Source organism: Coffea arabica, chromosome 11e, assembly GCF_036785885.1.
Source record: "Coffea arabica cultivar ET-39 chromosome 11e, Coffea Arabica ET-39 HiFi, whole genome shotgun sequence".
Taxonomy (NCBI): domain Eukaryota; kingdom Viridiplantae; phylum Streptophyta; class Magnoliopsida; order Gentianales; family Rubiaceae; genus Coffea; species Coffea arabica.
This window is the reverse complement of record NC_092331.1, coordinates 55,556,598-55,570,267: the sequence shown is the minus strand read 5'-3', so window position 1 is coordinate 55,570,267 and position 13,670 is coordinate 55,556,598. Positions and strand designations below refer to the sequence as shown.

General features: G+C 37.4%; 1 protein-coding gene and 1 non-coding gene across 3 annotated transcripts; both read right to left on the bottom strand.

Annotated features, from left to right (window-relative positions):
• Nucleotides 1-1,119: 1,119 nt before the first annotated feature.
• LOC113719522 (protein PIN-LIKES 2) lies at nucleotides 1,120-3,604 on the bottom strand. 2 transcript variants are annotated; one of them, XM_027244738.2, is made up of 2 exons: nucleotides 3,273-3,604; nucleotides 1,120-2,806 (listed from the first exon to the last, which is right to left on the bottom strand). In XM_027244738.2, the coding sequence occupies exon 2, from the start codon at nucleotides 2,723-2,725 to the stop codon at nucleotides 1,373-1,375; it is 1,353 nt and encodes a 450-aa protein (XP_027100539.1). In that variant the 5' UTR covers nucleotides 2,726-2,806; nucleotides 3,273-3,604; the 3' UTR covers nucleotides 1,120-1,372. The 2 variants fall into 2 exon arrangements, with proteins under 2 accessions (XP_027100539.1, XP_027100538.1); XM_027244737.2 differs by having other exon boundaries at nucleotides 1,120-2,803.
• Nucleotides 3,605-13,472: 9,868 nt separating this feature from the next.
• Nucleotides 13,473-13,670, bottom strand: LOC113719790 (U2 spliceosomal RNA). Its single transcript, XR_003455035.1, has one exon. It is a non-coding gene; the product is annotated as a U2 spliceosomal RNA (small nuclear RNA).

Sequence of the window (13,670 nt, the reverse complement as noted above, 5' to 3'; positions counted from 1 at the left end):
TGGTTTTGAAAAGGGTCATCAACTGCCAATTTCTTGAATGTCTGCTGGTACATGAATCGGATGATTTGGTAAATGTGGAGGTTTCTGCTCCATTTCCTGCACTGAAACACCTGGAGATCTGCTTCTGTCTTAAATTGGAATCCCTCATCGTGTGCGATGCGAATATGGTCTCACTTGAGATTTCTCCCCCTGTAAAACTAATGTCCCACTGCTTGTCGAAGTAGAGGTCTGGCAGGGATGGCATGATAGCATCCTCAAGAATGGTTCTTCCCGGACTTTCCTGCTGCCTGTCAAACCTAGAGGTTCTTAAAGTATCTAACTATAAGGAGGTTAGCCGGCTGGAAGCAATTATTTGCTTCTTGAACTTCCTCAACTTCATCGACTGAAGCAGTCAGTCCTGGAAGTTTCAACATGGAAGTAGACATAAGATTGCTTGGATGGACTTCCTTGATTAGGGGATTTCCCAAAGAAGTTAGGGGTAAACTTGAAATGGCCATTGGACACAGGCAGAGTTAGGGAAATTAGAAAGTTAGACAAAAGTTATAGATTATCCACTCCAACATCTTAAAGTTAACAACAGGATGCTATGGACATGCAGGTGAGCTTCAACTTGTCAAGTTCTTCTCTGAAGATGCCATTACCCTTAATAAAATTACAGTCGATCCGCGAGACTCTTTCTGCTTACGAGGATTGCCATTACAAACGTCCATGGCAAAAATGGAATGAACAATTTGCAAGAGAATATGTTAAAGAACACCTAAAAGGAGCAACACATTCACACGGGGAGTTAGAAAGAGCACCATGCTCCTGATCTCTCTTCTATATCTGAGTAGTATTTTGTTGCCCTAACGTGAGATTGTTTTTAACAAGCAACATTTTAAGAGAGAAAGAAACAATACATGCAACTTCTGGATACTAGTTCTCAACAACCTTGTTCTTCTAAATCTTCACATCAACTGGACCAACCTTCGTTTACAGCACCATGACCTTTTATTTTTTTTCATTCTGGAAATTGCTATTCCAAATTGACATTCTACTATCTCTCAAATTTTAGTCCAGAGAAAAGTTATCCATGCATTTGATCAATTTATCAAGTGCAAAAACAAGAAAACTAGGATGTTCCACACACAAAGTGAAATTCATTGATGTAGAATACTTGATCAATCAAGCGTACAAGTGGTGCCCACCACATTTAGCTGAAAGAAAATCCCAAATTTAGAAGAATAAGCTTTCCAGACACAAACAGAGCGAGAGTGTGCTGAAAACAAAAGGTACTACTATCATTGCAGTCGGCATTTAGCATCAAAAGTATGCAAGCCAACCATCTAGAACAAAGAAGGCACCTAAAGGGAAATCTCTAACTTTAAAAATGTTATAATAATTTAAAATAAATGACAAGATACAATGAAAGGGAGAACAAAGCAAACAAATGCTGCCAGAAGAGAAGCGCTGAGGACTCACTCACTGCATAACCTCTTAAGCTGGCAATTGCTCCCAATAAGATTGCACTTGGTGTTGTGTACTGCAACAAAAGCACAAATCTAAACATTTTATCATCATGAACAAGGATATGTAGCTTATCAGCCAAAGCCACAATGCCAATCCCGAGTAGAGGAAGCACCAGCAGTCTTGCCACAATGATACCAATCATGGTACGCAGCCCAAGTCTAGATTTATTGGGCCCCTCGGCAAGCATACCCCCGAGAATAAGCATCACAGAGGGCACCATAGCACCAGCTAAGATCCCGAAGCTGTCAGTAATGAAAGCCAGAGGTGCATCACTCCCAAAAACAAAAGCCTTGACCTGAGGAATCATGCCAATAATTATGGCTAACAAAGAAGCAGCTGTTGGGGGTTGAAGTATGGACCGTATTGGCGTGTGTTCAGCAACAACTTTAATCTTTCGGACAACTCGGGGTGCTGCTAGACACCTAATGGACTTAGGACTATCGGTGTTTCCTTTACTTGCGTTTTCAACATCTGGGAGAGTCATCTCTGATACGTTTGAGATACTCTTGAAAACATTAGCAATAAAAGGTGTTTTGGAATGTTCGGTTTCTTTGTCCTCAATGCCAGGCCATTCAGCTTCCACAAGGAGAGGTCTACTGATATCGGCACTCTGTGGTTGCTCTTGCTCATCATTTTGACCCCCTTGTTCAAGAATTTCATAATACTGCAGTGGAGGTTCCATCATATGATACACAAAAGTGTAAACGAGTATCACAGCAACCCATTGAGCAAACGAGGCATAAGACACGCCTCTATTATGGCAATCAGGTCCAAAGGGATTATCCTCATTATGACAAACAGTACCAACAATCGCAAGATGAAGATTCCCAGTATTACCAAATGCGGTCATAATGATGGTGAATCTAGTCAGCTCTGGAGGCGGGCGACATATGATTACTACTAAGAACCCCAAAATGCAACCAACTACAGTGCTAATTAACACATTAACAGGAATAAACCACCAACTTGTGAAGTTTGCAACCGTAATAGATTTCCCCAATTGAGTAAAGATTAGACAAGGCAGGAAAAGTACAAAAACTAGCTTGCTGAGTAACTTGAATGTTTCCTTAGGGATAATCTGTACATTCTTATGAGCAAGAACTAATCCAAATAACGTAAGCGACAGGAGTTTCAGCAAAGGGAATACAGCATCTACAATATCCTCCTCCCTAGATTTTATGTTGTCATTATATATCTCAGTCAAATACCGCGACATCTTTTCCTCAAACAAATTTATACCAAGATCAATATCTTTCCCTTTTCCAGAGTATCAACAATATCCTTCTGCTATCTTCTGCTACGAAAGGAAAAGAAAAATTCGAAAAATTAGCAAAACATGAATGAGGCTCAACCACCGATAGAAACAAGCCAACAAACCAAATACAAATTGTTTAAAATCAAGTTCTACAGTAATTTAGTCCAGTAGAAGAGCTCAAGAACACAATTGCAGCAATAAAGCTAAGACAATTAAAACGCAACAGTAAAACATTGAAAGCAAAAAAATTTTTTCAAAAAAATCAAAAGTTAATGAGGGCTTCTGAAGATTAATTAGAATACAGGAATTGGTGTTAAGGGATCTAACGAAATCAACAGCATCCTGGAATTTGACATAGGATCGCAAATTGAACTGATTTGAGCAAGAATTTAAACAAAGATGAGAAGCAAACACCACAATATAATCACAGAACAACAAACTAGAGCACAAAAATCAGGAACAGAAATAATAAAAGAATCACAAACCAATTAAGAAAATCGAATCTTACCTTCAGTAGTCAAAAGGGCTCGTCTTAAATCCCACAAACTGCCAAAAAACAAACTTCATACAAGGACACCAGAAACATTCAAGGAAAGAAATTTCCTGGAATAAATGGGAATAATGGGTTCTTTCCGGAAGGAGTCTCACAGGAATAATTTGATGAAGTTGCGTTAATTTTTTTTCTTCTTCTCCTTTTTCTTTTGATTTTTTAATTGGTAACCCACTCAGGAAAGCAAGTTGAGAATGATGGTGACATCGAGCTTGAAGCCACAAGCTTTTTTAAAGGAAGGAAATAAAACACAGCCGTCAATGTCAACGGAAGAAGAAGGGAAAATGGAATTTTCTAGTTAATTAATTCGCCAAATTACATAAACTAATGGGATGGAAGATCCGATGTGGTGCGAGAATCCATGGATAATGACGTCATCCATTTTGCAAAAAAATTCTTTTACAATACTATTTCATTTAGGAAAAGATATAGTTTGTTTGAATAATGAATTATTTGTACAAATTTATTTACTTATATATATATATAAAAAAGTATTATAATATTTTTTTATCAAAATTTTTAATAGTTAAATTTTGAATAGGGGAGGAGTTGCGTGAGAAAGTAATGTATAGGACAATAGAATAAAAGAAGATGAAAATCCCACTTTGAGTAAGCTAAGAAAATTTTTGAGGGAAAATAAAATTGCTGATAATAGTGACAATTATTCATATTTTCGTGTCTAACCAACTATTTTCTTTCAATTTTCTGCATAATTCATGAGATACAAAAAAGTGCAAAAAAATTTTTTCCCTGCTAACCAAATACTAATATATGGACTAAAAATAACCAATTCTTTTAAAATTTTTTCAAATTTTTCCGTGTAATCAAACACTACACTGTCGGGCGCGAGCGTTAAAATCTACAGTTGCAATAGAATTAATCTCTATTGTATTCATAAGGGCCTTCCAACTCCAGTCTGTCGTCAAAATGAGCAGCAGCATGCCCATGATTTTGGCCCAACTTTAGTCCATTTAATGTTATCTGGCCCAGGATCTGATTTTTGTGCTCTTGGCCCAGATTCTTAAGCCTAGGCCAGTTATTTTTAATCTCCCTTTCTGTTTTTTCTTTTAAGACTTTTGCCTTATTTTTATTACTAGGAAAACTATCCAAACTTTCCGAAGATTCTTTTTCTAGATTCTTTTTGTTGGAAAATAATATACTACACAACACATGATTTTGTGCGATGAAAAACAAAGTAGAAGATGAATCTATCCTTTTTTTGCCATTTTCATGTCTGAGTCGCTTAGTTTTTGGAAGAATTTTTGTAGATGATTTTTTTCTTTCAAAGAAAAAGAAGAGAAAAGAACAAGCGAGGAGGTGGATTAAGACAGTTGTAATCGAGCTCTGAGCCTCTAAACTACTGGATTACATCAATTTTAAGTGTTATATGCAAGGTTTTGGTGCTTACTTAAAGTCTTCTAAGTATTTTATTTAAAAAAAAATTAAAAGTTAATATGTTCGTTTATTTGTTGATTGCATATCCATTGCATGTACTCGGTTTTAAAGTTATTACCATTTGAGTATTTACTTATTGATTCTTCATATTCAGCCTGCCCAGAGTTTGGGAATATGTTAAGAAATTGTAAGGCAATTTCTGATTGGATGAAAGGTGTTATAACTTATAAGCCAATCTTAATTTCTTCTTCTTCTTCTTTTTTTAGAGAAGGAATTTCTTTTTTGTTCTTCATCAAGAAATGTAAGAACTAAAATAAGAACCAAAAAAAATAGTAAGAACTAGTAATTCATCTTAAGAGTTAGGATTCCTACTTGACAGAAAAACTCTGCTTGGAATTCAACTTAGGATCGCCCTTAATTTACACCGAACTAGAATGTATGTACTTGTTGAAAACAAAACAAAAAGATCACATGCTGTGTGAAGGTCTAAACAGTGAGAATGAACAAAAATTCTGGCAAGCAAGCGAGCAGAAGAGTAGCAGAATCCAACAGGCAAAGAAGTTGAGTTGACAAGTGAAATGATAACTCGAGAATGCTTAGCTAAACTCTGTCGGATTCTCAAGAATTCATCAAAAGGTCCCACTAAAAAGGAGGAGGAGACTGCGAGTCATCTAATCCATCAATAACTTTTTCAAAGGCAAAAAAAAGTTTCAGCAAAAACTCGAGAATATAATCTTCCTTCTGCAAACAAGGACGATATGCACAGTATTCCCTCTCTAGTTAAATTTCGACCAATTCGATGGATCATTGCAAGTTCGCCACCCTCAAGTGTTGTTTAATAAACCCTTCGAGGCATTGGGATCTTTAAGGATGTGGTTGGAGAGGGACTAGATTGGTTAGGACAGTGAACCAGCCAGTTAGAATGACTTTACTATAAATAATAGGGTTAATCGCACTTTATCCCCTTTAAGTATAGGCTGTTTCTCACTTTACCCCCCAACGTTTGTTTTTCCTCAGTCTACCCCAAAAACTAACAGTCAACTCTAATGGACATAAACGGAATATTGAAAAGACAATAATATCTTTATGAAAACATTGAACAACCCAAAATACCCATATACGCTGGTTTATGAAATGCAAGTTTCCAAAATTACCCTGAAATAATGGAGGGAAATTTCCCTCCATCTGGCATGGGACAGAAAAAGAAAAAGAAATTAGGGAACAGAACAGACAAAGGTCCCCTTTTGACTATGTCGGGTCACTTTCTCTTCCTTTTTTTCTTTGTCGGGTTACTTTCTCTTCACTGGTGCCCGAAGCCTTAGCAAAACGTCCACTAACAAAATTGAAAATTCTGGTGCAATCTTGAATGAAAAAATGGGTAATTGATGTGGTTGTTAACAGACGGCAGAATTGAATTTGAAGATTGTGAAAGGAGATTATGAGAGCTTGGGCAGATCTATGAGGTTCGATTTTGCAATTTTTTCTCGATTTTAGAAATTTCTAATTGTTAATCAATTTTATTGCACAGAAACAATGGTATGGGTTTTTTTAATGACTGCATGGGCTTTAATATGTAGACAATTATTTGTTTGAAATCTGTTAGTGTGGTCCCTTAAAGTTCATAACAAGTCATTGTCGGGTTAGGATGGAAAACGATGGGTTTGTCTTTTTTAATTATTAATTTGCTGGATTTTTTGTTTATTTGGATGGTTATATGTTGGCTATTAGATAGACAAACTAGGATTTTTTATTTTTGTGGGACAATAAAAGATACTTGCTCTGTATTACCTGTGCATGCACTAAAAACAATTACCTTTGTGTGATTACAGAAGAATGGACTTCAAAACCTATGTTTTAGAGGTTCACTACGGAGGCCATTTTGCCTATGTCCCAAATTTACAGTATGTGGGGGGAGAAGTTGCTAATTTTGATGATGTTGACCCTCATTTGATGTCAATTTTTGAGTTAAGAGATGCTTTTAAAGATGCTGGAATATCACATGAAACAGAGGTGTACTATAGGGTTAGGAATCTTGACTTTAAGGTTGGTCTTAAACTGTTAAACAGTGACCAGATTGTTATAGAAATGTTTGAGGTAAATAGAACTCAAAACATCATACAACTTTATGTTGGTGAGATCCCTGAAGAAGATTTGCATGCTGATAGAACTGTTGCAGAGGATAATATTGAGGTTAATGGTAAACAAAATCTAAATCCTAATGCTGATCAACCCCAAAATGATGAGGCCGAAAGTGATGCTTCAGATGCTTCACAGGAAGGTGATAGGGATGGTTGTAGGGAAGTTGAATATGACTCTGACTTTGATTTTTTCCTAGATGGGGATGATTTAAATGACGCATGTGACCCTATAGATGATGTAGAGAGGGATGGTGGTGAAGTAGATTGTCACCTAAAACAGACTGATTATGCTAAGTATGTGGCATTGATTAGTGAAGAATATAATGCATACCTTAACTCCAAAGGTCATGGAAAACTGGTCGATGATGAAGATGTTAGTGATGATGAAATACTTAAACCAGTTTATGATTCAAATGATGAAGGCATGGAGCATGAATTTCCTGAGTTTAACATGGAAAGGGATCTAAAAAATCCTGAATTGACTGTAGGCAGAATTTTTAGCAATATTTATGATTTTAGAGCTGCAGTTAGAATGTATTCAATTTTGAATGGGTTTGAAGTTACCTTCACTAAGAATGACAAAGATAAAGCTGTGGTTATATGTTCAAATAAATATGGATGGAGAATATATGCTAGTGGCTATAATGGAAGCAAAGTTACACTTCAAGTGAAGTCCATTAAAGGCGTACCTCATAGATGTCCATGGTCTTTCAAGAACAAGAGTGCAAATTCTAGGTGGCTGTCTAGGATGTTTATGGAGGAGATTGCTGACCATCCGGATATGAAAGTAAAAGGGTTCAAGAAGAGCATAAAAAGGAAGTATAACCTGAACTGTACAAACTCTCAAATGTATAGAGCAAGAGAGAAAGCAGAGGAAGCAGTGAAAGGGTCATGTGCAAAGCAGTATGCAAGATTAAGAGACTATTGTGCTACACTTTTACAAAGAAATCCAGGTTCAGTGGCATTTATTGTAACTGAAAAGTCCAATATTTGTAAAAGTCCAATCTTCAAGAGAATGTTTGTGATGTTTACTGCACAAAAAGAAGATTTTGTAAATGCATGTAGGCCTGTAATAGGACTGGATGCATGTCACCTTAAGGGGATCATGGGAGGACAGCTTATGTCTGCAATTGGTAGGGATGCTAATAACCAGATGTTCCCAATTGCTATGGCACTTGTTGAATCTGAATGCAAAGATAGTTGGGGGTGGTTTTTGGACAGCCTTACTGATGCCATTGGCACTCCAATTGAAAGGGGTTGGGTGTTTCTATCAGATCGACAAAAGGTCAGCACCACTACAATCTGATTTACTTTCCTTTATTCCTCACTCACTCCTTTCACTAATTCTGTTATTTATGTTTTTATGTCAGGGATTAATTGATTGCATTGAGAATAAGTATCCTGGAGTGGAGCATCGATTCTGTGTTAGACACATGTATGCTAATTTCAAACTGAAATTCAAGGATAAACACCTAAGAGATTTAATGTGGGGGGCAGCCAGGGCTTATTTACCCTGTCATTATGAAAGCAAAATGAGAGAGTTACATTTAGTAGCCCCAGAAGCACATGCATGGCTTAGTTCCATACCAGCTAACCTATGGGCCAGACACACCTTTTCTCCAAGGACAAAATGTGACCTTTTAAGTAATAATATATGTGAGAGCTTCAATCAATACATTAAGGATGCTAGGGAAGAGCCTATTTTGACTATGTTTGAGGCCATTCGAAGACAGATTATGTGCAGATTTCAAGAAAAAAGAGACTGGATTCAGAAGGTGAAGTCTCATATTTGTCCGAGGATCTGTCAGAAAATTGAAGAGAGGAAAAAACATGTAGCTCAGTTTGATGCACTTGTGTCTACAAGAGAGGTGTATGAGGTGACTGGTATAGTAGGAACTTTTGCTGTTAATGCAGTTCAAAGGTCTTGCACATGTAATGAGTGGGATATGACAGGAATTCCATGTGTCCATGCATGTGCTGGACTTGTGCAAGACAACAAAGATCCATATGCATATGTTGATAATTGCTACTCAGTAGAAACATATGTAAAGGCATATGCTGGTGTTGTTATGCCTATGCCAGACCAAACAAATTGGGTGAATGCTAGCAGTGATACATTACTCCCACCTCGTAGGAAGATAGCTCCAGGCAGGCCTAAGAAAGTTAGAAAAAAGGCTCCATTGGAGGACTTACATGTTGGAAAACTATCTAAAGTAGGGCTGCCAATTCACTGCAGTCATTGTGGTCATACTGACCACAATGCCAGAAGTTGCAAGGTCACTGGTTGTTCATTTGTGAGGCAAAGAAAATCAGTGACTGCACAGGTAACTTCAATCAATATATGTTGCTTGGCTTTTTTCTATCTACATCTGACTGTCATTTTTTGATGTATTGCAAGATGCAAGGGCCTACTAAACGAGGGAGAGGAGCTGGTTGAGGCCACTCTACAAATGCTGATGCTGTTGTTGAGAGAAATACTGATGCTGATGTTGTGCAAAATGCTGATGTGACTAAATCTACAACTGCAAGAGGCCCAACTAGAGCTAAAATGAGAGGTAGAGGTAGGGGCAGGGGTAAGGGTAGGGGTTCAGACCATAACAATGGGCCACTATGTGGCATTGGACTTTGGAATGGTCAAGGGATATTAACAAGTAAAACATATATCCCATTTGAGTCTAGCATGGTGAGTTCCTTTTGTATTTGTATGTAACTAATTTAATTTTAGACACTTGCAATGATTAAAAACTACCTTTATTATGCAGATTCCAAGTACTTCAAAGACTGGCCAGCCCCCTCCAACCCAACTGGTAAGCCTACATTTTAAAACTCTGCATGCATGGCCATTTTATACGTGCTCACTTATTGTTTCCTATTGATGATACAGTGGACAAGAACACCTACATCTGGTGCCAATTTGAGTTCAACTACTGTTGTTGCTCCCACCAGCGTACCATGTACAAGTTCAAAAGCAACCACTTCAGTAACAACTAAAAGACCAAGAACCAAGTTGGGTGATGCTAAAACTGGAAGTTCTAAAACCAATTCAGGTGCTACTAAAACTGGAATGGTGAGTTCAAGTCTTTTGGCTATGTTTACATGCTACCACCCCTAGTAGTAGTTTGATGCACTAAGATGCCCCTCATCCATGTAGGTTCAAACCAAGAGTATTAGATTTGGAGATGCTGTGTTTTCTACCCAAGGATCTTCAACTGCTGCAACTGGACGTTCAACAGTTATGCGCACACCTGAATGTGTTTTGATGTGAAATGGTGTTGCTGTTGCTATTTTTGTCATTGCTAGTATTTGAAGTTACCTTTGCAGCAATGTTAGAAATGCTGATGTTGTTTTTCTTTTCCCATTATTTGGACATGTTCTAGAATCATATTTTGGCTGGGTTCTACTAAAATGGCCTTTGTTTGGGTGGCCATGCAGACACATGCTAAGATGTAATCTGATGTGTAAAATACTTTTAACTTAATATAATTTTCTTTCATACATATTTGCTTACAACTATGGTAGATAAAGCAGATTTTTGTTACTTTTTGGTTCTGAAATAGAGTACATATACAAAATGCTAGCAATCAGAAATGTAATGGCTAGTGTTTTTCTCCATGATGAAAATCGAGCAGCTTTGACCATCATGTATTGTTGCTGTAGCTGTTGGTTTTCAACTTGTAAGACGCAGACTTCTGTTTTTAAGGCTTCATATCTGCTTTTCAATTTCTCATGCTCATTTGCCAATTTTTCATGCTTCCTTTGCAAGTACATTAGTTTCTCCTTTTGCTCCAGCAATCTAGATTGCAGCACTGCACTTACTTCTTTTGTTTGGCTACATACTTCAGGATCTACCCATTCAAAGTGCCCACATGCGTGTCGGTTCTAAATTAAAAAAATAATTAGTTGTTTAAACTCTTTCTAACTAATTCAGGTATAGAGCAAAATTAAAGACAATATTAACAAATTATTAATGAAAAATTCTTACATTGTAATTTGAGCAGCCGTAAAATCTTTTTCCCGGATTTTCAAGTGTCCAAGACGTGCACAATGGTGCCTCTTTACCACATCTACACATTTTTTGGGGTGATCTTCCAACATCATTTGAAGCACTTTGTGACATTTTATGATGCTTTTGGTTGACAAAGAGAAATTTTAGGAACTTTGGAGAGAAATTTTAGAAACTTTGGAACCTTTGAGAATGTATGAGAAAAATTGGGTGCAAAATACCTCCTTTTATAAAACCCAACCAACGGCTAAAACCAACCAACCAACGGCTCTTTGAGGGAAAAGGTAGGCTAAAAGCATCAGACACCATTGAGGGGCATTGTTGTCTGCTAAAACCAACGGCCCTTTTCGTACGGTAAATTCGAAATCTTAAAGTTTTTAACGGTGCAATTGCTGACGGAAGGGGTAAACTGAGGAAAAACAAACGTTGGGGGGTAAAATGAGAAACGGCCTATACTTAAATGGGATAAAGTGCGATTAACCCTAAATAATATTGAACATCCTAGGTTGGGGTCAGCATGTTTGTACAATGTGCTGATTGCTAAATTTGAACTCAAATTTTATATGAATTTTTCCTTTATTTTGGAACTTGAGACATAGGACTTATGATTCGCTTTTCATTTTATGGTTTCTATTGTGTGTGTGTGTGTGTGTGTTGTGTGTGGGGTTGGGGGGGGGCGGTTTGAGGGGTTGTCGTGCAGTCACAATTTCAGATATCAGACTTCTGCAGGATATGGGTAAATAGTTTGTGCAACAAATATTTTTGTGGGGAAACTAGTTCTTGGGGAAGGGTTTCGGAAGAAAATTGCATGTTTGCGTGGCAACATCAATCATGCATGTCTACATCTTCTACCAAACCTTTACTGTCTACAAGTTCTACAAGTTCTACAAGTTCTAATTAACTTGTAGTAGAATCACTGTTTGGCTCAAAACTTTACTTTTCTTGACTCATATCAAGTTCGAAGTGAACTTGATGGATTCATTCAATGATTATTCTTGATCTTTATGTTCAAGATTCTTACGAGATATTTTATTTTTAACTTAATTTGAACTCAAGTAACTTACTAAATGCTCCCAATCAAAATCTTGAATCTAGGTGTAATTTTTCGCTTCAAAAACAGCCTCATGCATCTGCATGTTTCGTTGAACTCAAAACTTACAATCACTCGAGTGCTCAACTAGATTTACAAGTTAGTTGCTCCCAAGCTATACGTATTACTAGTCATTTAGTCTATAATAAGCCTTTAACTACCATCATAAGTACCACAATTTTAGGAGGTTTTGTGTCCTTACGCATTCCCCACTTGTTTGGGAACAAATGTTGCTATTATTAGCCACTTCCCTTCCCTGGCAGACTTCCCATTATTGGAAAAAGAACCATCAAGACAACGTTTGCCAAGTATAGATTCTATACAATGCTATACAGTGCTCTCGTTCTCCAATGATCGACCTTTTAGCTTGTCACATGAACCAACACAGCTGGATGATTAGATGTTCTGCATTTCCTATCGTACGAAGCTCAAAAGACTTGTCCAGTTCTCAGGTGCAAGAATCAGTACTACCCCTCTTCAAAGACACCTATACTAGCTCCATCATTCCATGTATCGCACTCATCAGACATACGTCTCCTTCTCCAATTTCCTTTTCACGAGCACTATTTATGCAATCTTCTGCACTTCTTAGTACGTATTTCACTTAGATTTTCATGTCTCTGTTGTCATTTACTTCTTCCCATGTATATATATCCCCAGTTCTTTCTAACCACCCTCCATACCTCCTCAAAATAGATCACACTACAGAAGCTAAAATATTTCATGGAAGTGGTGGTTTTAGGGCCATGCAAGGGTTCGGTTGCATATAATACGAACTGGGATTGGTTTTTCTATTTACTTAGAATGAGTTTTGGGGGTTATGGAGGAAGGAGCTCTCTCCAGTCCAGTCCGAGGCAGGCTAAGGGCTGATGAATCAGCTGCTGACTCATTGGTTCACGAATTCATCAACCAAATTAATGTTTATGGAAATTGCAAAGGGAGATGATGTTTTTGTGATTCAATGATGCAGGAGCTGTTTTCAGTTTTTGCTGTCGCGTCTTGGACTGAAGGGAGCTCCCTTTCATTCCACTGCCCTTATTATTCTTACTACAAACTTTGCATACTCTAAATTATTGTTTGTAATAGCAAATATAACCATGATTTCAATAAGCTTGTGGTCATACGCACTTGATTTTCATGAAGTTTTCGTCTTAACTTGCATTAAATCTTTTTTTGACTCCTTATATATCATTAGTGGCCTCAAGTTTGTGCCATGCAGTCTTGTTTTATTGAAAGGTGTTAGTTGCATCACCAGTTTTCCTTCTTTTGAGTTTTGACAGGTTGAAGATTGAGGGCTCCTTTACAAAATTGCAGGTCCCCTATATATATATACATACATACATACCAGACAGATTACATACATTGCTGACATCTCTTCTCCTTGTCAGGTAAACTTCGATGCAGCAAATATATATATTGGGAGGAATTCGATTCTCAAAAACTTCAAAGGAATAATAGAAATTTGGTACAAGATTTTTTTTTTTCTTTCCCCTCATCTTTCTCAAGTAAACAATTTTTTGGACTGAGATTTGGATAGGTGCGCCAGGCCAAGGCAGCAGTGCAGAGCCAAGGCGACGCTCGAGAGCCCTGGTAGCAAGCTACCGAAGCGGGCTCTCCCCTATGAAAAAAATTGAGTTAATATCGAGTGAGCCGATGGCTCACGTATCAGATATTAAACTGATAAGAACAGATACTACACTTGATCTTAGCCAAAAGGCCGAGAAAGGTAT